Here is a 22,911-nt window from a genome sequence, read left to right as displayed (position 1 = left end):
CCTTTATCACAGAGGAGCCATTTCTTTTTTAGCTAACTTTGCTGTGGGACAAATCAGCCTTATGCCTTATAAATGAACCTCCTTCTTCTAGCAGATTTTGGGAAATTGAATATTCTCTGAAGGCTGACTCTTGAATTACCTCCTCCAACACCTGGGATAAAACCTGGGTCTTCCAATGCCAAATGCTGTTGGCCATCAACCTGTTATCCTTCCAACTGTCTTTACCTTAGTCATTTCCATATAAAATTGAAGGGAGGAGATTTCCGGGGCTTAGTGAACATGATCCATTACTTCAGCTCAGCAGCTTGGGACTTTCTCTCAGCACAGAGCCTCCCGCAAAAGCCTTCTGCCCCCTACCCAGGTCCATCAGATAATAAAGTTCTTGTCCTGACGTCTTCACTTCTCCGAGATTTTTATCTAGAATATGATACAGCTGATATTCGTGACTAATGGCAGCGCGGGTAGCAGACCCAACCCTGACCTCCTAGTCCCAGTGGTCAAGACGGGGGCGGGGTGGAGGGGGGGGGGAGTTACACTAATAAATGTTCACTTACAAACTATGGTGCGGAGGGGGCCATAACAGGGCGTGGTAAATGCAGGTGGCCTCCTTGAGAAGGTGACCCTTATGCAGAGGCCTGAAAGATACAGAATCAGCTGAAGGGGGCAGTCAAGGACAAGGCTGGAGGTGGGAGGTCTCAGCCCCTTGCATAGGCTGAAAGGCGGGGGGGACAGGACCTGGGGAGAAATCCAGAGGTGGGCAAGGGCCCGCCAAGGACCTTGTCAGCTGCCTTGGGAACTGGGAATCTATTCTGAGAGCTGTGGGAAGGTACTGGACAGTTTTGGGTAGGGCTACCTCTACCTGATCCCATTTCTGTTTTGCAAAGATTTCTCTGGAGAGTCAATTTCATGGGAGCAAGTAAGGAACATGGGCATTAGGTGGGGGGTGGGGTGGGGGACTTGTAGTTGCCCAGGTGAGAGATAAGGGTGGGGGCTATGGAGAGGGGAAGAGTGGGAAGGATCCAGGGTTGTGGGGAGTGTGGAAGCAGGGGGCTCTCAGTGGGTTAGTTGAGGGGGCCTCCGCAGCCTTCTAGGTCCCTGGCTGTTAGTAAACTGGCCCTTCCCTCGCCTCTGTCCTTTGTCTCCCAGGGGAGCAGGGTCTGTTCCTACCTGACGCTGCCAGGCCAGACGCCCTCAGCACAGCCCCCACTGAGATCGGGGAGAGTGAGACAGTTGGGCTAAAGGCATTCTAAAATCAGGCCCATGCAGCAGGTGTTCACTGTCCAGGCCAAGACCAGCGAAGGTTTGAAAGCTTCAGAGAGAGCCGCTGGAGGGACACACAAAAGCCCTTTGTCCAGGCCACGTGGTTTCCTGGAGGGATGCCCTAGACACCGACTCCTCCCTGAGGGGCTTGGGGTGGGGTCCCAACACAGAGCTGGTGGCCTCAACAGCAGGAGGAACACTGTGCACCAAGGTTAGATGCAGCTCCAGAAATCTCCCCTGAAAGAAAGGAAGCAGCCCGGAATTGTGGGGTACCTGGGCACATCCTCGGGAGACTACAGGGTCTTCTCACCATCCCAGTGGGGGAATGGTCACTCCTGATCTCAGAGGCTGTGTTTGCAGTAACTTGTAATAAATTATAAATTTAGAGGCAACTCTCAAAACAATCCTAGTCACCCCCCCCCCCCCCCCAAGTGCCAGTGACTGTAGAGATGGATGGACCACCACAGGGAGGGGAACCTCTGGGGTGAGCCTGTGAGATCCGACCCTCCCCAACACATACGGAAAAACTGACATTATTCACTTAATACAGATTTCCTCCTTTGTGACTTGGGGACATTAAGAAATCTTCCCTCCCAGGTGAGGATTAAGCCGTTCCTGATGACAACTGTGTTAGCTGTCCAGGCAAGTTCAAAAGCGATGCAGGGGGCACCCCTTGCAGGAGGCTCTCGCCAACCCCAGCATTATGCGGGACTGGGAGAGCAGGGAGGGTGGGCCAGGCCTAGCGGCACTTTGATGGGCTCTGCCTTCTCCACCTCCCAGGGCAGCAGTCCCAGCCCCTCCACCGCCTCTGTGCTCCCCCTCCTCCATCCAGATTTTCGGTTGGAGGCCCAATGAGGAAGCTAAGGACAGGGGGAGGGCAGTGCGGGAATGCCCCTGGCAGGTCTGAGGCATCAGGGGAATTCCAACCAGTCTTTCCGGGTGCCCAGAAGCACCTCCAGTCCCTGTGCGGCTAGGGAGCCCGCGGGCTATTCTGCCACACGCTGCTGACTCCAGAAGCCTAGGACCTGGGCCCGTGAGACCACAGCTATGGTGGGCCCTCGGCACCCAGTGTCAGTCCGTGCAGCAGCTCTGGTGCAGATAGAGAAGCTCCAAGTAAGTGCTGGTCCCTGTGGACCTTAGGAGGAACTAGGGAGGGAAGGAGGGAGGAAGTTCAGGGTCCAGACCCTCCCAGGTGCCCCCAGCCTTTCCTCCCAACAGATGTTCGCCTTCTCTGTGTGCTGGTCGGATGACAGCAACACCTTGGTGCGGAGGAGCTGGGACGAGTTTAAGAGGCTCCATGTGAGTGAACCTGGGACTTCCTCCGAGTGACAGCCCCACCATGCCTGCCCTCACCCCTGGGTTGGCTTCCAGCGAGATCCCCCCACCCTCCCAAGGTAACCCAGTGGGCTCTCAAAGACCGATATGCCGGTTCTCTCCCTTAGAAGATCCTCAAGGAGACCTTCCCGGTGGAGGCAGGCCTGCTGCGGAGATCCGACCGAGTTCTCCCCAAACTTCCAGGTCAGGCACCAGGGATTCTGGGAGGGGTAGGGGTAGGGGCAGGAGCAGCAACCTGGTGATGGGAGCCCTGGGGTGGGGTCCCATGGTCTGTCCCCTGTGGTGCCCATAGACGCATCTACATCACTGTTGGCGCGTGGGGGGCGCAAAGGCCGTGGCCTGGCGCGCCTGCAGTTGCTGGAGGCCTATTCTCAGGCGCTGCTGGAGGCAGAGCAAGTATCCAGGGGGCCGTTGCTCACCGCCTTCTTCGAGCCACAGCTCCAGGACCTGGAGCCTTCACTACCACTTGGCAGGTGCCTGACCCGCCCCTAACTCCCTGAGGGAAGCATTTGGGCGGTGGGGGCCGAGTGGTGGGGAAAGGGCCCAGGCAGTACAAGGCCGGGTGAAGCGTGGCAGCCCATCCCCACACCCCTCTCTTGCGACCACCCTTTCCAGCCTGGTGATCCTGCCCGTCCTGGAAGAGCCCCCACCTCGCCCTGTGGGCAGTCTTGCCATAGGCAGCCTGGAGGCTCTGCGCCTGCACTGTCTGCAGCCCTTCAGTACCCAGGATACACGGGGCCAACCCTTCCATGCGCAGGCCCAGGAGGCCCTAGATGTGCTGCTGCGACACCCCTCAGGTGGGGCTGGGCAGGAGTCTGGGGGCTTGACCTGCTGCAGCCAGGATCCCAGCATGCGGGGGACCTGAACCCCTGCCCACCTTCTGTGTACAGGTTGGTGGCTGGTGGCTAATGAAGACCAGCAGACAGCATGGTTTCCTGCTCCCTACTTGGAGGAGGTGGCCCTGGGCCAAGGACAAGATGGGAGGCAGCCCTTAAGGAGTAGTGGTAATGAGACTCATCCCCTCCCCATGCCCCCCACCACTGCTGGGCAGTGAGCAGCAAGGCTGGGGGACAGAAAGCACCTGACCTAAGGGTGAGATGCCGTGGAAAGACTAGGTGGTGGCAGCAGTCCCCTAGCAGGTACTCGGGCCCCATAGTGGGCTTGAGCCCCAGGGGTTTTGTTTTGGAATGGTCCCTGGCATTAGCAGAGACACAGAGAGGGAGAGCCTGGAAGGGGGATTCAGTGAGAGATCGATGAGGGGAAGGAGATGGAAGCCCTGTGGTAACCACCGAGTGCCCACTCCCAGGCTCCCAGTTCTGTGCTTCCCAAGCCTACGAAGGCAGCCGGGCCGACGAGCTGTCAGTGCCTGCGGGGGCAAGAGTGCGCGTGCTGGAAATGTCGGACCGCGGCTGGTGGCTGTGCAGGTGGGGCTTTGGTGGGGGGAGGGGGACAGAGTCCAACTGGGCTGGGAGGGCAGGGCCAAGTGCTGACCAAACTCTGCCCTCCTTGCAGGTTCGGTGGCCGCACAGGCCTTCTCCCCTCTGTGTTACTGCAGGCAGATGGGCTCGGCACGCTCCTGAATGGACCGGGGCTCCCTTCTGGGGCAGAGGGTGGCGAGAACAGGGCGGGGGAGGCCCAAAGCTCCCCCAAGTCCCCCCAGGTCATGACACTTCCTCCTACTGTGCCAGCCCGCCCCCTGCTGAGTGCCATTCAGAACCGCTGCTGCACCATCACCCGTAGGGCACTGGGGAGGGACCCCCGGAGTCAGGGACATCCTTGAGGGTGTGTGGAACCGCATGGAGAGTGCTGTGTACCCCACAGCTGGAGCGGCCCGGCCAGAGGCTCCAGACCCCGGGGAAGACTGATGGCAGCCACACCGCCCCCAGGGCAGGGGGAGGGTGGGACTCTCTGGCTGGCAGGGCCAGGAAGCTACACTCTCCCATTTCCTCTGAGTGAAGATCTGATTAACCCACACTCAGTGTCCACGCTGAGGGGCAGGGCCTGTTGGATTGCACAGGCCAAGGCACAGGGGCGGTGTTTGGCCAAGGTTGTAGCCTGGGACCTGGGGTGAGACAAAACCAAACCGACAGAGGGAACTGGGATAAAAACTCTGGTGTTTCAACAAAAAACAAAAATAAAAAACAAACAAACAAAAAACCTTCTGGTGTTTCAGAGGGCAGAGGGGGCAGGGAGGGTGGGCAGCTTCATGTTGTGCCACAAGAAGTCTAGGAAGGTGGCTGCCTGCAGGGTCCGACTGAGCCGCTGGAAGTGCCGCTCTGGGGGTGACAGAGGATGTCAGGGGCGGGGGGTCCACGGAGCCCGGCCAGGCTACTCCCTACCCCACCCAGGGCTGTGTCCATGTACCTGTGTAGGGCAGCAGGGCCTCGAGCGAGGCCCGCACACCTTCGTAGGTCAGCAGCTCTTCCGGGGCCTCGTGCCGCAGGAGCACACTCAGCACGGCCTGGGCTTCGTGGCAATGCCGCGAGTTGGTGTTCCACGTGACACAGAAGCGCATCAAGGCCTCTGCGGGTGACAGGACGGTCAGACCTGCCTGCTGGCCACCCCACTCCTATCAGGCATTGTCCAGCCCCTACCCTCCTGCCCCGAACCTTTCTGGTCTCGCCGAAGTCGGAGCACGGTGGCTTCCAGTTTCTCGAAGGCCTCAGGGTCCCTCCGGATGGCTGCGGGAGGAGGAAGATAAGCCCCAGGGAAGGAGCAGGACAGGCCTGAGGGCCCTCCTTCCCCCTCCACCCCTGAGGCAGCACTGACCCTGGATAACCGTCAGCACAGTATGGGGCCGGTCCAGGGAGATGGCCAGGCCCAGCGCCCGCAGGTACCGCTTCTCCTGGAGCAGGTTGTCCAATTCTTGCTGCCTGGCGGGGGAAGGAGGGAGGACAGGGCCACAGGGCTAGGGCTGGGGCTGAAGGCAGAGCCATCAGGGGGCTGGCCTAGGAGTCAGCAGACCAGGCCTGAGCACTCACTGATGGTGACCTGTGTCAGTGCTCCGAGCCTCAGTTTCCCCATGTCGCAAAGCAGGGGTGATGCTAACATACCCTACCCCGAGGGGAGGGTGATGCTGACGCATGGGAGGCGCAGCCATATGGGTGGCACTCACAAGGAGGCTGGGTGGGACCCTCAGACTTACTTGACCACCTGCTCCTCCCGCTTGGCCAGCTCCTCTGCCTGCTCCATCTCGGTAACATCCTGGGGTCAGACTGGGGTCAGAGTGGAACCTCAGGCTGCCCTGCCCACTCTTCACCCACTGCACCAATGCCCACACACCTTCCAGAGGATGACACAGGAGTCACTGGCGCCAGTAAGAGCACGGTCGTCCAGCTGGCTGCAGTGAAGCCCCCAGACCTTGTCCTGGTGGGCGTCCAGCGTCCTCACGCACTCATTGTTCTTGATGGTCCAGAGCTTCACGAGCCCATCAGAGCCGCTGGGTTTGGGATTGGGAGGGGGCTCAGCACTGGGACCTGCTCCCAGCTCACCACAACCCCTGCCCCGTCCCCAGCCCAGTCACCTGGACAGCAGCTGTGTACCACGGCTCACAAAGGCCACCTTCAACACAGAAGCATCATGCCCCTCGAAAGTCTGCAGGGTTGGGACAGGGAGGGTATGAGACAGGATCAGGTAGGGACCAGGACTGGGGTGGGGGCCGGGCCTGGGGTGGGGCAGCTTACCTTAAGGCAGCTGAAGTCCTGCAATGCCCAGAGCTTGACAGTGCCATCAGCTGAGGCAGTGGCCAGCACCTGGTCCATAGGTGAGAACTGGACACACCAGAGGCCACGCCGGTGGCCTGAGAAGACACCCAGCAGTTGGCACTGTGGCAGGGCCCAGAGCTTGGCTGTGCGGTCCTGTGAGCCTGTGGCCAGCAGCTTGTCATTGGGAGCAACAGCTACACTGTTGATGTCCTAGTGATGGCAACAGGTAGCAGCTCAGATACCCCTATCCCAGTGAGGGCCCTGCCACACTGCCACCCGTATGCTCACCTTGTCGTGGCAGCGTTGTGTCGCCTGGGCCTGTAGGAGAACAGGGCCACTGTCTGGGGCTATGCTCTTGGACAGCAGGACTTTGGGGATGGGCCACAGCTTCACAGTGCAGTCCTGGCTGCCCGTCACCAAGAAGGTCTCCTTCAGCCTAAAGCCCAATTGGGGGGCAGGGAAAGACACCCGATGAGCCTTTGCCAGGCCTGCCTGCAAAAGGCAGATGGCTTGCGTTACCCAAACACATCTCTGGGACCACTTGTCTGCACTTCAAGCCCACACTGCCTACTCTTGGTGCTGCCACCGCAGGTGACTTTGTCCCAATAATGGGACCCCAACCCTAAATGCAGGAAGCGCCTTCTCAACCTGGACTTGTTCAGTGTCATTCTCTCTGCGCCAACATCCTACCCCTTTCATCCACCCAGCTCCAAGGCCACTTCCTAGGAACCCCTCATCCAACAATGGCACCTGGGGTGCTTTGTTCATTACTCTAGATCCCTAGGTTGAAGCTTCAAAGAGCAAGGTCAAAGGCACCACTTTCTCCTCTCCGTCTCCCTGAGCTGGGACTCCATCAGCAGGGCCTAGGTCTCCACGTCTGTGACACTCTGCACCCCAGCCCTGGCCCACTACCTAGAGCAGCAGATGGTGCCCACGCTGTGTGTGTGCCCAGAGCCTTGAGCCACACAGGTCACTTCGCCAGCCTTGTTCATCCTCCAGATGCGAATGCTCTGGTCCTGGGGACGGGAGGGGTGAGGACAGAGGCTGGGCCAGACTTTCCCACTGGGGACCTGTACCTCCACACCTCTTGGGGTACCTCACCTTGGCACAGCTGGCAAAGAGCCACCCCTTCCGAAACACATCCAGGGCAAGGACAATATCTGAAAGAAAAGTGGAAGGAGAACGGTCAGAGATCAATTAAGGGAAAGGGTCCCAGGAGCGTCAGCCTGGCACCCTCACCTGTGTGGCCATGGAGAATCTGGCAGGCGGATGTCTGTAGCTCAAATACTTTCAGGCAGGGGCTATTGGAGGCCACGACAATGTGGGAGTCCTCAGGCCCAAGGAACCGGACATCCAACACCTCCTCGCTGTAGCCGGCAAACTGCAGGGTGGAGGGACACAAGCCAGGGCTCACGTGAGAAGAGGGCCTACATCCCCAGACCGAGGGTTGACCAGGGGGCAGTGCTCACTTGTTTCTGCAGCTTCAGAGAATGTGCTTCATAGAGCAGGAGGTTGTGGTCAGCAGTGACACTGAGGAGCAGGCCAGCAGCTCGGACCAGGGCGCAGTGGGTCAGCTCCCGCCCAGGGCCTGACAACGGCTGCTGTGTGTGGACACATTGCCCCGAGGCCGCCTCCCACACGCGCAGCACACCTATGCGGGGACAGAGGCTGCTGGGACTCACAGGTCCGTGGGCCACCCCCAGTCCCTGCTGCCCGCCCTGGCCTGGCCCCACACACCTTGGTTGCCAGCTGTCAGGAAGTGCAGGCCCGTGGACTTCACACCCAGCTGGGGTGCCAGCTCCTCTGGCAACAGCACGGCGGCCTCCACACTCTGCGGAGGAGCAGGTCAGAGGTGGCAGCCCCACTCCCAGCCCTAACCCACTCACTGGCCCTGACCCCCCGGCTGCCCCACCTCAAACACAGGGATGGTCCTCAGGGCCTGGTGGCTCCGCAGGTCCCAGACAATGCAGATCTTGTCCCGGCCCGAGCTGGGGAAACAGCCACCTCAGTTCCCAGATCTCAGCCATGGCCCTCCCCGCCTGCTAAGACCTGGGTAGCTGGTTACTGACCTGACCATGGTGTGGCCATCAGCACTAAAGGTGAGTGAGGTGACAGCGCTGTAGTGGGCAGTCAGTACAGCCAGGCACGACTGGTCCTGTAGCGACCATACGCGGATGGCGGCGTCTGTGGCTGAGGAGAAGAGCAGCAGGCGTGCGGGGTCCGGGTGGAAGGCCACCAAACTGCAGGTAGGTAGGTGCGGCAGGTGAGCGGTGCCCTCCCAGCGTGATGCCCCACTCACCCAGGCTCTGCTGTCCCTACTCACTGCACGACACCTGGCGAGCCCCGGAAGTGGTGTGTCCCATAGTGCCGCACAATGTCCCAGATACGCACAGCCCCATCACAGCCGCCTGTGGAAATGTGTTTGAGGTGAGGGGGCTGGTGTGCCCCAAGCCCCGTGCCCGCCAGCCGGCCCATCCACCTGCTGGGGCCCTACCTGTGGCCAGCAGTGTGGAGGTGGGATCGAAGGCCATGGTGGCCACAGGGGCTGTGTGGATCGCTTTCCACAGGCGGATGACACTGCCCTCTCGCCAGGCCCAATGAGCCAGCAGCAGTGCCCGACTGGCTGTCACTAGCACCTAGGGGAGGATGTAGTTTACCTGGGGGGTGGGGGGTGGAGGGTAGAGGCAAGGCCACCCATCCTCATGGACTCAAGTACTAGAACCCACCTCCTGTCCCTGCCCCACATACCTCATCATCAGGGCTGAGATCAAAGGCAGTAATGTCCTCCTGGTCCTCCTAGGGGCAAGAGTGGGCGCACAGAATGCTATGAGAATAGGCTTATTTTCCACACCAGTCCCTAACCCTGGCTCTCCCTGCCCTCACCTGCTCCAGGCTCTGCAGGATGGCCCCTGAGGCCACTTCCAGGATGTTGACTTTGGTACCACAGACACAGAAGAGGTACTGCCCAGTCTGGTCCAGCTGGGGACAGAGGGGGTCTCAGTCAAGATAACACCCTGCAATCCCTGCCTGCCCCACCACTCTGCCCCCCTCTCCACCTAAAACCCCCAGCTGGTACCTGCACCTTCCCGCCCTTGTAGAAAGGCTCGATCTTGCGCTCGACAGCATAGCTGGAGGGTGGACAGAGAAAGAGAGTGAGTGAATCCCCCACCCCTTGGTCCCTAGTGCCAAGCCCTGTGCTGGGTGCACTCCCAGAGGTCCAATCCAATAGGTCCTTGTGACAGCCCCTGGACAGCAGTAGGGGATGGGGTACTGGTGGTGATGAGTTCTTTTTCACTGTTGTGAGCTGGGTGTTTGGTATCCCCCCTGTTACAGATTATTTTGAGACCCCGAGCTGGGTTGCTGATCCACAGAGGGTCCCACAACAGCATATGCTGTCCAAACAGTCCAGTCTTCCCAGAGACTCCCCAGTGCAGATCAGGCCAGGCCTTGGGGGCCCCCTGCTGGCCATGGGAGGCCAGGCCTGAGTACCGGCCCATGGTAACACACTCAACACCATCCCTGAGGTCCAGCCTGAAGCCTTCCCCAACCCTTCCTCCTTCCCCAGCCTGGCCTGCATCTCAGTCCCCAAGTAGTCCTATTCCATCCTGCTCGGCTGCCTCCATGCTGGTCCAGGTCACTACACCGCTCCCTCTGGAGAGATGCTGCAGCCTCTTCACCAGCCGCCCACCCACTCTCTCAAACCCTGCTGCCAAAAGGGCCAATTAGAACACAACTCTGCCTTAAAATCCACTCCTCTCCTCACATGTTTCCAAGACACTGCCCAAAGGGGCCACTGCTAACCTTTCCTGTTTCGACCAGGCTGTTCCCTGTGGGTGGCCTGGACCTCTCTTGCCAGTTTTCAATGGCCCCTGACTAATCCACTGGGGTAAGCCTATTGCCAAGATGAAACAAAGCCTCCAACCCCCAACCCGTAGACCATCCACTCGGGCTTCTTCTGCTAGTGCCTGTCACAGCCACTGAGGACAATGATTTGCCTGAAACCCTTATCCCATCAAACTGCGCTCCAAAGGGCGCGGCGGAGCCTGTCCCTTTCCGGACACTGAGCATTGAGATGTTCAGCAGAGGCTTGGGAAAAAGCACGGGACTCGGGGCTTCTAGGCCACTGCTGACGGCCCATCTCCTGACCTGCCCTCCTGCTCCCTGGAGGAGAGGGACAGCAGGTGAGAGCCCCAGCCGCCTGACCCAAAGGTGGCGGTTCTCCGCTACCCGCGGGTGTCAGAGGTCCGCTCCCATCCAGGACCAGCCTCCCTTTGTGTTCAGTCCGCCCCCTCCTCCTTCTCTAGGACCTCTCGTCCCCTCCCAAACGGGCTCCTAATTTAATAACCTGCCCGGGCCCAGGCCCCCTCCCCGCGAGCAGCCATTGCTGGCTCTCCCACCTTACACTATGGCTACAGCCTCCACGCCCCCGCGGACCGGTCCGTCCACAGTCCCCATCGCCTCCCCACCCGAATGCACATCAGACCCGCGGCGGGCGCCTGCGCTACTCCGGCCGCGACCCCGGCTCCCTCCCCGGCGGCGCCCACAGCCCGTGACCCGCTCACTTGGCCTTGAAGCGGCTCAGTCCGGCCGCAGGCTCCTCCATGTCGCTGCCGCCGCAGCCGCCGCCGCCGCGTGGGGGAGACCCGAGCGCCTCTCCGTCCTGCCGGCGCGCTTCACTGGCGTCACCGCGCGTCTCTACTGTGACGTCATTACGACCGTGCGATCCGCGCCGGTGGCAGTGGCTGCAGCGTCAGGAAGCGGAAGCTGGCAGAGGCGTTTCCGGCCTGGAGGTTGGGTTGTATTCCGGCTGGGGCCGGTGGGATGGCACAGACTGCGTTCACTAGGTAGCTGGCATTTTATTCTATTTTATTTATTTTTTAAAAAAATATATCTTATTTTGACAGAGAGGAAGGGAGAGGCATAGAGAGTCAGAAACATTGATGACAGAGAAACATCGAGCAGCTGCCTCCTGCACACCCCCCACCGGGGATGTGCCCACAACCAAGGTACATGCCCTTGGCTGGAATCGAACCTGGGACCCTTCAGTCCGCCGCTCTATCCACTGAGCCAACCAGTGAGGGCTATTTTATTTTATTTACTTTATTTTTTTTAAATGTACTTTTAAAAAAATATATTTTGCTGATTTTTTTACAGAGAGAAAGGGAGAGAGATAGAGTCAGAAACATCGATCAGCTGCCTCCTGCACATCTGCCACTGGGGATGTGCCCGCAACCCAGGTACATGCCCCTGACCGGAATCGAACCCGGGACCCTTCAGTCCCCAGCCGGACGCTCCTTCATCCACCGAGCCAAACCGGTTTCGGCTATTTTATTTTTTATTGAAGGTATTGGTGTGACGTTGGATAATAAAGTTTTACTGGATAATTATATAGGTTTCTTCTATAATACGTCATCTTTCTATCTGCCTTGACTAGGAATCGAACCCGCAACCTTAGCATATTTCAGATGACACTAACCAGCTGAGATACCCAGCCAGGGCAGGGAGTGCAGTTGTACATGGGGTTGTGGAGGAGGCTTCATGGAGAAGGTGACCCCTGAGCAGAACCCTGAAGTGGGTGGAGCAGGGAGCCCTGTGGTTATCTAGAACAGTGCTTCCGGCTAAGGAACAGCCTCTGCACAGGGCTGGCGTTAGGAGGAGCAATTGAAGCCCAGGTAGCTTCAGGGAGTGAGCAGGGAGATTTATAAGGGGAGGAGGTCAGAGATAATGGGGATTCACTGTGAGTCATTGTGATGAGGGGGCTTTTACTCAGCTCAGGAATTTGAGCTGTTTGTGCCAATGGCTATGAAGCTGGTAAGCAAATTGCTAGAAAGTAACTGGAAAGAAGACTGGGAAAAACCCTTGTGAGACATTAATTTGAGTGGAAAGTAGCCAGGCAAAGGAGAGTGAGTGATAGAGCTTTTGGGCAGGGAAAAGAGCCAGTGTTAAAACCCAGTGGTGGCAAAGAACTTGGGAGAGGTGGAGGGAGAGAGGCCGAAGTGTCCCTGCAGGGTGAAGGGAGTAGTGCCTGCAGAGGCGGAGGGCTGCAAGCACAGAGATGGCGGGAGCAAGCCAGTTCAGGGCTCGTGTTTATTTATCCCTCAATTTACAAGGTACTCTGGTCCTGGACCCCCCACCCATCAGCCCCAGTGCTGCTTTCCGGGGTGGCCTCGGCCTCCTCTTGCTGCGCAGGGGCATCCTCTTGCCGTGCACCTAGGAGCAGCGCGTCATTCTCCAGGAAGTTCCCTAGTTGGGCCAGCTGCCAGCAGATGAGGTTGGTGGTGCGGTGCACCTTGCGCACGTGCTGGAGCAGGCACAGCACCAGGGTCTGGCTGCGATCCTGGCGCTGGCCCCAGGCTTCGCGCAGCTCACAGTGGCAGTTGTGGGGTCCATGCTCTGTTGGGCCCAGGTTTGCACCACAGCCCAGGGCGCAGCGCTGCTGGGTCCCATGCTGGCAGCGCTGCAGGTGTGCCACCAAGGTCCCACGCGGTATTTGCACCATGCAACCCTCGTTGGGGCAGGCCATTAGCTCGAAAGGGCACGAGTTCTGGTGCCCCTTGCGATGGGCCAGGGGGCACGTCACCGAACAGCCAGCTTCGGCGTTCTTGCACTAGGGGTGGGGGAGAACAAGGTGAGCCAAACCAGGTCAGGCATTGCCAGCCTTTAAGCTGCCCACCCCCAAATAATTACCCACCCATGACATACATTCCACTGACTAGGAACCAGGGAACTAACTGGGAACCTCCCAAGCTCTAACAGCACCAATGATGTGAAAAGGGGAACAGGTGGACAAATGCTTAGAGGTGGGAAGAACCTAGATCTCTGAGAGGAGGGGGGCGGGTTGAGGCCTAACACTTGGAAAACAGAGGTGCATGGCTGAGTTGCACTAGACGATTGCATGTATGCATGTGTGGCAGGTTTTTATTTTCTTTTTAATATATTTTTATTGATTTCAGAGAGGGAGGGAGAGAGAAACATCAGTGATGAGAGTCATTGATCGGCTGCCTCCTGCACACCCCACATGGGGATCGAGCCTGCAACCCAGGTATGTGCCCTGACGGGGAATCGAACTGTGACCTCCTGGTTCGTAGGTCAAGGCTCAACCACTGAGCCACGCTGGCTGGGCTGTTTTTAACCTGTTTTTCCATCTACAAAATTAGGAGGTTGGAGTTAATGGCTGACAGCAGATACATTATCCTCTAAAAATGTTCTGATCTCCATTTTACATTTGAGCCCTGGCTGGTGCCCCTCAGTGGTTAGAGCATTAGTCAGCACACCAAAGGGTCCTGGGTTCAATTTCCAGCCAAGGGCACATACCTGGGTTGTAGGTTTGATCCCTGGCCCTAGTCAGGGTGCATGCGAGAGGCAACCAATTGTGTGTGTCTTTCTCTCTCACTCCCCTCTCCCCTCCCTTCCTCCCTCTAAAAAAAATCAATGGAAAAAATATCCTCTGGTGAAGATTAACAACAAAAAAAAACCCCACTTTCATTTGAGGCCCCAGGAGCTGAGTAGTTATGTAACTTGCTCAAAGTCACAATGCAAGTAAATGGAACTCAGACAGGGCTGATGACCCCAAGTCTGCAGTCTGTTGCTGGAGTATAAACCCTCAGTTCTCTGAGGGTGAGATTCTCCTAGCTCCCTCTCCTTGCTCTGCCCCATCCCCCAAGGGACACAAGGAGGTTGGTGGCAGTGGGTGCTTTGAACTACCTTAACTTCCAGGTGGCCAATGGTCTTTCGGAGTTTATTCACACGGACCATCTTTTTCCGTTTCACCTCTTTCCTGCAGCACGGACAGGTCTTTTGCCTAGGAGGCAGGGGTCGGGTGAGTGTTGGGATTGGGAAGGGAGCAAGTGGCAGCAACATGTAGGTCCCTTCTCTTTAGCTGAAAGAGGCATGAGAGGGCTTTATAGGGACCTCTCAGCTCTGAGGCCTGGCCAGGGGCTGCAGGCAGATAACACATGGTGAGGGGACCCACAAATTTCAGTCTCAGATTTAGCAGCTGAATCTTATGGCCATGGCTTTGCAGACCTTCCTTTCTGTCCTGGTTTACAGAAATGGTCCTTATCCCCACCCTTGCCTCCCAGCCTCTTGGGAACCCAGTAGCACCTGGCTAGCCACCGGAGAATGCACTTCTTGCAGAAGATGTGGCTGCATGGCAACCTCACTGGCTTCTTGAGAACTCCATGGCAGACAGAGCACAGAAAGTTGCTGTCGGGAGGGCTGGTGAAGAGGTTGAGATCATACCCGCCACTCTGAAAAGGCCAGGCCAGCATCAGAGGCTGGCAGGGACCAGGATCTGGTCACCCCATTCCATATGCCAAGAGGGAGACCCCAGCAAGCTTTGGGTAGGGAGGTGGGCCACGTGAGAGCCTCGAGTGGAGGGGTGGGTCAGCACTCTGAGGGGGCAGCTGTGAGGGTCAAGACCTTTGAATCCTAATCCCCAGCTTTAGGAGCTGGCCTTGGCCTGGATTTACTCTTGGCCAGAGTCCTCTGAAAGCTTTCCTCATTCCATTTGGGAGCTTGTAAGCCATTGTCCACCCTTTCTCAGAATTGGAGTTCAGCTCTGGGCAAATCTCTGGATTTAGGCACAAATATAAGGGCCAGAGGCAAGAGGGTCTTAGACTCACCATGATATGTGTCTAGACAGCAGCTTCTGACCCCTGGGGCTGAGGAGCCTCCATTTCACAGGGGAGTGGGCCGACATCACAGTGGCATTGTCCCAAAGCAGGCCAATCACAGTCCTGGCCCAGGGCCCACTGGGACTCTGCACCACCTGGCTCTTAACTCCCCTCTCTAAAAGGGCACGGACCTGGGGTAGGTCCCTATAGCCCCTGTCTTTTTTTTTTTTTTTAATTAATTTTTTACAGAGAGAAAGGGAGAGGGATAGAGAGTTAGAAACATCAATGAGAGAGAAACACCGATCAGCTGCCTCCTGCACACTCCCCACTGGGGATGTGCCCGCAACCCAGGTACATGCCCTTGACCGGAATCGAACCTGGGACCCTTGAGTCGCAGGCCGACGCTCTATCTGCTGAGCCAAACCTGTCTATGGGCTAGCCCGTCTTGATGGTGACTGACAGCTGATCCCCAAGCTACACTAGGCCAGGAATCAAACTCCTAGCGACAGTATCCCCAAGACCGAGGCTTCAGCAGGAATGAAGGGATGGCTCCCCTCTCCCTCCTAAAATAGTGCTGCCCTGGTGGCTAGTTCTCCAAGAGCTCAGGGGCTTTAGGATCTAAGACCCAAGGTGCTCCAGGATACAGACCAGGGAAATGAGGACCAGATTGCCACGCCACCTACATACAGTACAGGAAGAGCTAGCCTGTGGGAAAACCTCCCAGAGTAGGTAGGCTCGGACCATCTGGGCAGGCCTATGAGAAAGGCATAGGGAAATCAATTCCAACCTGAGAGAACAGTATGTTCCAACATGTCAAGCACAGAACAGAAAAGTGTATTTCCATACCACCGAGTGGTTCACTCATCACACCCTAAAGACCCTAACCCTGTCCTGCGGGAAGTGATCAGGGGGCCGCTGTTTGAACTGTGAATCTTACACTCCTGTCCTTACTAATGGCTACCAGGCCCAGCGGGACTCCCATCAAGCTCAAGGTACTTTATCTCTCTCTGTGGGCCCTTAGGAGTCACCCCCCAACCTTGGAGACGCGAAGTTCCACCCCCGTGTGGCATCCGAAGGAGAACAGGGCTGTCTAGGAGGAAAAGGTGGCCGACGCGGGTCTCTCCTTCACGGCACACACTGATCTCAGGGTCCACAGATGCATTTTCCAGGATGACAGGCAGGGGACCAAAAAACACCCACATGCGCATGAGTTAGACCAACAGCTTTATTTAAAAAATTAAGACAGAGACAACATAATTGAAGGAGATAAATAAGAAAGAGGACAGCGAAGTCTCCCTACTGCCACGATCCTGGCGGCGTCGGCCTCAGCTGGGGCATCCGGGAGCCCTGCGGGCAGAAAACGGGGTGAGGACCTGACATGAGAGCACGCGATCGGTAACACCCGGGCCGCGGCGCGTGTCGGGGCCTGGGTTTCACTTCCCACATCGTGTGGACAGTGAGCTGAGGCCCCCGGTGGCTCTGGGCGCCGAATCTCACCCACGGTCACGGCCAAGGCCGCAGGTGATTTTCAACCAACGCCGACCTCCCGACCACCGCCCACCGACATGCACAACCCGACGTACCTGCAGCCGGAGGAGGCGCGCGCGCGGCGGAGCGGCATTTATAGCGACTCCGCGAGCCCGGAGCCACATGCACAACCCGACGTACCTGCAGCCGGAGGAGGCGAGCGCGCGGCGGAGCGGCATTTATAGCGACTCCGCGAGCCCGGAGACGCGCAGGCGCACGCAGAGCTGACGGGGCCCCGTGAAGCCAATCACAAGCTGCCTTGGAGGCCCTGGGAACACTCGCGATAGGGACCTTGCGGTCTAGTTCTCGCGGCACTTGGAGCCATATAAATTCTCCCTCCCAGCAATCTTTGTTCTTCTTTTCCGACGAAACACGTGAGTGCTCGTTCTCATTGGTTTGGGTCGGGGCCTCAGCGGCGGCGGTCCGCGGACGTCGGTCTGGACCGGGGATGGTGTGGCCGCATCTTGGGCGGGAGGGAGCCCCAGTCCAGGGGACCGCGAGTGCTAGGGCCTTGTTGACTGTTTTTTTTGTCGCTCAATTTAGCAAATGGCGGATGACGCCGGTGCTGCGGGAGGGCCCGGAGGCCCCGGGGGCCCCGGATTGGGAGGTCGCGGCGGCTTCCGTGGAGGATTTGGCAGCGGCATCCGGGGCCGGGGTCGCGGCCGGGGTCGGGGCCGGGGCCGAGGCCGCGGAGCTCGTGGAGGCAAGGCCGAGGACAAGGAGGTAGGTCCGGGCTGTGCGCGCCAGACGGCCCCGTGGGCGGCCCCGGGCATTCTGTCCTCATCGGCGCCTTTTCCCTCCAGTGGATCCCTGTCACCAAGCTGGGCCGCCTGGTCAAGGACATGAAAATCAAGTCCCTGGAGGAAATCTACCTGTTCTCCTTGCCCATCAAGGTAACGCGCGGGTCCTTTTTTCCCTCCCGGATGTTAGGCAGGTGCAGCCTTGGGGAGTCTCATTTGGTCTCGGGATGAGGGATGAGATTTATTGGGGGGCTCCGGGATTTGTTTGATAGGTTCTGTGAGTGTATGGGTAGTCGGTCTCTGACGTTGGGTTATCAACAAGGAAGCCACGTTAAGTCTCCCAATGACTGATGTCCAGAGATGGTGTTTATTTTAATCGTGTTTTTCACAAATCTCATTTCTCGCAGGAATCGGAGATCATTGACTTTTTCTTGGGGACATCCCTCAAGGACGAAGTCTTGAAGATCATGCCTGTGCAGAAGCAGACACGTGCTGGCCAGAGGACCCGGTTCAAGGTACCCCAGCCACCTTGTGCTTTCCTGGGCTGCCGCTGCCACGGGCTTTGGGAGGCTCTCCCAGCTCTGCACTGTCACACTTGCTTTCACACGTGTGGCTTTCGTAATGGGGAGAGAGAGAAAGGCTCTCCTCAGGACCTCAGGTTGGCCTCGCAGTGGCCAGCCTTTGCTTGAGGGGTGCAACAGGCCTCGCTCGGGTGGTGGTTACTGAGGCTGTGCTGGTCAGTGGACCGCCAGCCACTTCAGTCTCTTCGCAGGCATTTGTTGCCATTGGGGACTACAATGGACATGTCGGTCTGGGTGTGAAGTGCTCAAAGGAAGTAGCCACTGCCATCCGGGGAGCCATCATCCTGGCCAAGCTCTCTATTGTGCCCGTGCGGCGAGGCTACTGGGGAAACAAGATCGGCAAGCCCCACACTGTACCTTGCAAGGTAGGCTGGGTGACGGGTGACTGATGGGGTCTTCAGTGGCACAGCCTCTCCAGCCCCAGCCTTCTGACTCCAACCCTTTCAGGTGACTGGCCGCTGTGGCTCTGTACTGGTGCGCCTCATCCCTGCCCCCAGGGGTACGGGCATTGTCTCGGCCCCTGTGCCCAAGAAGTTGCTGATGATGGCTGGTATTGACGACTGCTACACGTCGGCCAGGGGCTGCACTGCCACCCTGGGCAACTTCGGTAGGTGGCCTACACAAGGGCTATGACCTCTGAGCACTGCTTAATCACAGTATGGGTGGTTGGTGGCCTGTTTTCAGAGAGAGGAAAGCCCTAAATCAGGGGTCCTCAAACTACACCCGTGGGCCACATGCAAATACAAATATTGTATTTGTTTCTGTTTTGTTTTTTTACTTCAAAATAAGATATGTGCAGTGTGCATAGGAATTTGTTCATAGTTCTTTTTTAAACTATAGTCCGGCCCTTCAACAGTCTGAGGGACAGTGAACTGGCCCCCTGCTTAAAAAGTTTGAGAACCCCTGCCCTAAATGCAAAGTAACGTCTTCTAGGAGCGGGACAGCTCCAGCCTATATCTGAAGTATTGTGTTTTGGGTAAATCCACCAACCCTTTTCCCTTTTCTAGCCAAGGCCACCTTTGATGCCATCTCTAAGACCTACAGCTATCTCACCCCAGATCTCTGGAAAGAGACCGTGTTCACCAAGTCTCCCTATCAGGTACTGCCTTCCCCCACTACCTTGTTAACCAATGCAAATGCAGTGTGTGCCTGGCTCGACAGCGAATGCCTTGTCTTGTCTTTCTAGGAATTCACTGACCATCTTGTCAAGACCCACACCAGAGTTTCTGTGCAGAGGACCCAGGCTCCCGCTGTGGCCACCACATAATTTTATACAAGAAAAATAAAGTGAATTAAGCCTGCTAATAGTTGCCTTTTATTTAGGCTCATCAATGAGTCAAGGTTGAGGGCTGAAGGTGACACCAGAAACGGGTTTTGTCACTGTTTTTATTCAGCAAGAGACGGTCATTCATGTGGGAGGGACTCAATGAGCAGCAGCAGCAGCCTCTCTGGCAGCTTTTCTCTCTTCGATCATCCTCTGCTTCTGTTTTGCCAGGCACTTCCTGGCTGAATAATGGGCTCCCAATTCGTGATCTGGGAAGAGATGGGAGAGTCATTGGGCCACTTCTGCCATAATGTGGCAGGTAAAGTCAAGCATCCAAGACAATTACTGGTAGAAAGGGGACCTGGGGCACAGTGGTAATTCCCTCTTATACCCTGCAGAGGCTTTGGGAAAGTACATTGATCTGAGAACTGGTTATTTCAGTGCCCACAGCTGTTAGGAATAGAGGGTTGGCTAGCAAGCAGGAGGGTCAGGCTGAGATGAGGCTCACTCACAACGGTCCTGGTAGGCCTTGGCCACCTGTTCGAACTGCTCCACCTCCTTAGCACAATTCTGCCTGTAGCTCTCGCCTTCCCTCTGCTGACAGGCCTTCAGCCTTTCCTGGATAATGTTGACAATTTCTTGATCAACTTTGCTGAAAGAAAAGGGAACAAGAAAGGTGGTCTACAAAGAGTCGTTTCTCTGCACCCCAAGGGAATGAAAGCATGGGTTGGACCCTATCTGGCCCCTCCACCCCCAAGATCTTGGGCATGATATGGCCGCTGTGCAGGGCTCTGTTCCCGTCAAGGGCAGACGTACTAGTCTCTTCTCCATTGCATTTCTGCTTCAAACATGCACAAGACATCCTTTTCCTTGCAGTCGGTGATATCCGGCACCCGGCGGAACTCCCGGTGGTAGTAGTAATACTTGTTTTTTGCATGCTGCTGCTCTATGAACTCTGCAAAGAGAAGCCCCCAGGCTCAGGTCCCGTTGGTTTGGTCAGGGCACGGTTTAGATGGACTCTGCTTCATTGCTAATACGCCACAGGAGGGGCAGATTTCCCATGTCCTCAACTTTCACAAAGACTGGCAAGTGAACTGACTCCAGTGTAGGCTGGGAAGGGCAACTAGGTTTTATGGAGCTCCCTGTTACTGTCCCTGTCTCCCCGCTCCACCCCCCCCAACAACTCTATGGGGCAGGTCCTTATTTACAGACGGGACTGAGCACAGTGAAGGCAACCTGCACCCGGCCTGCCAGCCAACACAGAATCCACTGCAGTGTGTAGACAGACTCTCACAGAGCCACCAGCAGGGATTCTAGTCCCAGTTCTGCCCCCACTCACCTGGCCTAAACTCCCCCATAGGAGGTCAACAAGTGGGACCAGGGAAGAAATAGCAACACACAGGGAGTGGGTCCCCTGCCTTTTCCAGACCTTGGGCATCTGGTATGCTGACTTGATCCTCCCTAACAAAAGAGCACGCCATGCACACCAAATGTTTTGTTTAATGAATGGAATTGGTTAAACTAATATGGATGAATTGCCAGGCACTAGTGACTGAGGGCAGAACGTATTCTTGCTGCCACCCCGCCCCCCACATGGCTGAACCACAAATTGGGCAGCCACTGTTTTAAACTTGACATGGAGCAATCTGGGCACACACGGAGGACAAGTCATACATAGCACGTCTAGGCTGCGAGGAACTCGGCCATCACCCGACCACCCGATGACTCTGCAGGCGTGCCGAGGGTCAGCAAAGAACCCCTTCCCTTCAAAACCCGTTTGCTGACCCCGACTGTACACAACGCAGGATGGGGAGCGTGCAGGGAGACGGGTCTCACAAGCCCCAGGACACGGATGACTGCGATAGGCAAACCACCCCTAATTGGGCGAAGCGGGAGACCGGATTGCGTGGCGAGTCCCCCACGCGGTGGGAGCCCGAGAGAACCGAGGGGTCTTGGAAGGGGGCGTCCCCGAGGCAAGGCCTGGGGGTGTGGTTGGGGGTCTAAGTAGGCGATGAGGCCCGAAGATCTACGGGTGGGCGCCCCGGATGGCGGCGGGTGTCCAGGTTAGGCCACGGGGTCCGCAGTGCCGGGGAACTCGGGGAGCAGCGGGGACCGGGTGGAGCCCGTACCTCTCACGAGGGTCACAGGCCGGTCCACGAGGAGGTCGAAGGCCTTTGTCAGATAGGTGACGGGGTTGGGCAGCGAGGTTTGCGGCGACGGCGCCGGCGTGCGGCGCGGGGGCTCGGGGTACACGTCCTTGTCCCAGCTGTCCGGCATGGCGGCGGCTCCCGGCGGCTCAACCTCGGGCACCGTGTCCCTGCCTTCGCCCCGCAGCGCGGCCTGGTCCGCCCGCAGCAAAGGACGCCCGAGGGCGGCTGCGCCTGCGCAGGGCGGGCGGAGCTCGCGAGGCAGCATGGGACTTGCTCTCGACACGACGTGGGCGCCCCCTCGTGGGACTGAAGCGCCAATGCACACGCGCCGCCAATGCACAGGTGGCGCCCTCCCGGGTTTCTATGGAGTGTCCCTGCTTACATTCTAAAAACAAGCCCTGGCCGGTTTCGCTCAGAGCGTCGGCCTGCAGACTGAAGAGTCCAGGGTTCGATTCCGGTAAAGGGCACGTGCCCAGGCTGCGGGCTCCATCCCCAGTAGGGGGCGTGCAGGAGGCAGCTGATCAATGATTCTCTCTCATCATTAATGTTTCTCTTTCTCCTGCTCCCTTCCTCTCTCTCTAAAATGCAATAAAAATATTTAAAAAGAAATAATAAAAGGAGACTGAATAAGTAAACTATTAAGGCCTGTGCTAAGTGTAGTGAGGAACAAGATGAACACAGCTGGGCTCTCCTGGAGAACTCAGGGCAGCAGAGCAAACAACCAACTACTCATAAACAACATCAACTCTTCCAGGATGCCTCTTGGATTGCTCATTTCCTACAGCCTTCTCTGGGGGGCCTTTCTTGGGGGGCCTGCCTGGGGCAGAGCAGAAGGCAGCGCTTGCCCCTGAGAGCCCTCATTTATAAGGAGAAGTGGTTCCTATTTGGGGCACAGGGTGCTCTGGTCCTGTTCTGATGGTTTCATCCTGGTCCTGAGCACTGTTGTGTCCCTGAGGCACCTCTACTGACCAGGGCCCTGCTGGCTGCCCTCTGCGATCTCCACACCTGGCATGCATGGCCCCTGGCCAGCACTAAGGCAGGAGGGTGCTGATCATTTCCTGTCCAAAGGCTGGGCCCAGAGACACAGAGCCATCAACTCTACGGACACTCAGAATCTGGAATCACAGAAATGCCACCTCTTCAAATCATGAACTCTTGGAATCACACACTGCCAGACCCAAAGAATCATAACATTGGCCCACAACATCGGAGGGAACGAGGGAACCCAATGGAGGCAGGGCTGAGCCTCCGCCTTTGCCATGATGACCTGACAGTGCTGAGATGAGGACCTTCTGCTGCTGCCTGGGAGCAGAGGGACTCAAAGATCATGCAGCAGAAACAGAAAAAAGTAAACTCGAGGGAGGAACCCAAGTAGCTTGTGGCTCTGTGTCCAACCCTCCTGCCCTTGGCCTGTGTGCCTGGAGCCAGTCCCATCACACCCAAATTTCCTATAGCGCTCCAGCTCCAATGGCATTCCCTCTGCCCTGAGTCTGCAGCAGGTTCTTCTATGCTTCATTCCCTCAGTGGAAGGGGTTACTGTTAGGTTTAATGTAAGGTTTAATCTGAGATGTAAGATTTAATCTGACCAAAGCCAATAAATTGACCAAGACAGGCAGGGTAAGAGCGAAATATCGCGTTTATTGGAAGCTCTCGGGTGAGGTCCCACGGTCTGGGGGTGCAGGCCGGGGGAGTCACACCCGCCTATGCCTGGCAGAGATTTTTTATGCTGCTGTTG

At 57.4% G+C, this 22,911-nt stretch overlaps 5 protein-coding genes, 1 long non-coding RNA gene and 2 other non-coding genes across 15 annotated transcripts; 3 read left to right on the top strand and 5 right to left on the bottom strand.

The window, feature by feature from the left end:
- The first annotated feature begins 1,277 nt into the window (after positions 1-1,277).
- On the top strand, positions 1,278-4,752 carry NOXO1 (NADPH oxidase organizer 1). 5 transcript variants are annotated; one of them, XM_023764453.1, is made up of 10 exons: positions 1,282-1,300; positions 1,811-1,902; positions 2,208-2,373; positions 2,479-2,559; positions 2,703-2,778; positions 2,888-3,068; positions 3,211-3,392; positions 3,486-3,599; positions 3,902-4,019; positions 4,108-4,752. In XM_023764453.1, the coding sequence occupies exons 3-10, from the start codon at positions 2,308-2,310 to the stop codon at positions 4,373-4,375; spliced, it is 1,086 nt and encodes a 361-aa protein (XP_023620221.1). In that variant the 5' UTR covers positions 1,282-1,300; positions 1,811-1,902; positions 2,208-2,307; the 3' UTR covers positions 4,376-4,752. The 5 variants fall into 5 exon arrangements, with proteins under 5 accessions (XP_023620222.1, XP_023620223.1, XP_023620220.1 ...); XM_023764454.1 differs by having other exon boundaries at positions 1,278-1,857; XM_023764455.1 differs by having other exon boundaries at positions 1,278-1,902; positions 2,706-2,778.
- TBL3 (transducin beta like 3) lies at positions 4,690-10,980 on the bottom strand. Of its 3 annotated transcripts, none has more exons than XM_006100897.3 (22): positions 10,862-10,980; positions 9,376-9,427; positions 9,183-9,278; positions 9,048-9,095; positions 8,794-8,935; positions 8,623-8,707; positions 8,369-8,539; positions 8,212-8,287; positions 8,037-8,130; positions 7,769-7,950; positions 7,539-7,680; positions 7,401-7,459; positions 7,212-7,315; positions 6,588-6,735; positions 6,279-6,509; positions 6,119-6,189; positions 5,878-6,034; positions 5,741-5,799; positions 5,365-5,468; positions 5,205-5,276; positions 4,960-5,118; positions 4,690-4,871 (listed from the first exon to the last, which is right to left on the bottom strand). In XM_006100897.3, exons 1-22 carry the CDS (start codon positions 10,900-10,902, stop codon positions 4,765-4,767), a joined length of 2,400 nt encoding a protein of 799 aa, XP_006100959.1. In that variant the 5' UTR covers positions 10,903-10,980; the 3' UTR covers positions 4,690-4,764. The 3 variants fall into 3 exon arrangements, 2 of the variants coding, with proteins under 2 accessions (XP_006100959.1, XP_023620219.1); XM_023764451.1 differs by having other exon boundaries at positions 9,382-9,427; XR_002832166.1 differs by lacking the exons at positions 4,690-4,871; positions 5,741-5,799.
- Positions 10,981-12,402: 1,422 nt separating this feature from the next.
- RNF151 (ring finger protein 151) lies at positions 12,403-15,971 on the bottom strand. Of its 2 annotated transcripts, XM_014466318.2 has the most exons (5): positions 15,951-15,971; positions 14,924-15,131; positions 14,403-14,548; positions 14,004-14,100; positions 12,403-12,906 (listed from the first exon to the last, which is right to left on the bottom strand). In XM_014466318.2, exons 2-5 carry the CDS (start codon positions 14,924-14,926, stop codon positions 12,403-12,405), a joined length of 750 nt encoding a protein of 249 aa, XP_014321804.1. In that variant the 5' UTR covers positions 14,927-15,131; positions 15,951-15,971. The 2 variants fall into 2 exon arrangements, with proteins under 2 accessions (XP_014321804.1, XP_006100957.1); XM_006100895.3 differs by lacking the exons at positions 14,924-15,131; positions 15,951-15,971 and having other exon boundaries at positions 14,403-14,845.
- Positions 15,972-16,121: 150 nt separating this feature from the next.
- LOC111828333 lies at positions 16,122-16,560 on the bottom strand. The gene is made up of 2 exons (XR_002832167.1): positions 16,498-16,560; positions 16,122-16,261 (listed from the first exon to the last, which is right to left on the bottom strand). It is a non-coding gene; the product is annotated as an uncharacterized LOC111828333 (long non-coding RNA).
- LOC111828335 lies at positions 16,329-16,451 on the bottom strand. The gene has a single exon (XR_002832174.1). It is a non-coding gene; the product is annotated as a small nucleolar RNA ACA64 (small nucleolar RNA).
- A 117-nt stretch (positions 16,561-16,677) lies between the features above and the next one.
- RPS2 (ribosomal protein S2) lies at positions 16,678-19,067 on the top strand. Its single transcript, XM_006100894.3, has 8 exons — positions 16,678-16,815; positions 16,985-17,164; positions 17,245-17,334; positions 17,589-17,696; positions 17,954-18,127; positions 18,210-18,369; positions 18,770-18,861; positions 18,949-19,067. The coding sequence occupies exons 2-8, from the start codon at positions 16,988-16,990 to the stop codon at positions 19,027-19,029; spliced, it is 882 nt and encodes a 293-aa protein (XP_006100956.1). The 5' UTR covers positions 16,678-16,815; positions 16,985-16,987; the 3' UTR covers positions 19,030-19,067.
- LOC111828338 lies at positions 17,751-17,884 on the top strand. The gene has a single exon (XR_002832177.1). It is a non-coding gene; the product is annotated as a small nucleolar RNA SNORA64/SNORA10 family (small nucleolar RNA).
- Positions 19,055-21,406, bottom strand: NDUFB10 (NADH:ubiquinone oxidoreductase subunit B10). The gene is made up of 4 exons (XM_006100893.3): positions 21,156-21,406; positions 19,843-19,981; positions 19,539-19,678; positions 19,055-19,295 (listed from the first exon to the last, which is right to left on the bottom strand). The coding sequence occupies exons 1-4, from the start codon at positions 21,301-21,303 to the stop codon at positions 19,186-19,188; spliced, it is 537 nt and encodes a 178-aa protein (XP_006100955.1). The 5' UTR covers positions 21,304-21,406; the 3' UTR covers positions 19,055-19,185.
- Between the last annotated feature and the right edge of the window lie 1,505 nt (positions 21,407-22,911).

Source organism: Myotis lucifugus, unplaced genomic scaffold (assembly GCF_000147115.1).
Source record: "Myotis lucifugus unplaced genomic scaffold, Myoluc2.0 scaffold_332, whole genome shotgun sequence".
NCBI lineage: Eukaryota > Metazoa > Chordata > Mammalia > Chiroptera > Vespertilionidae > Myotis > Myotis lucifugus.
This window is presented reverse-complemented; position numbering and strand designations above follow the sequence as displayed.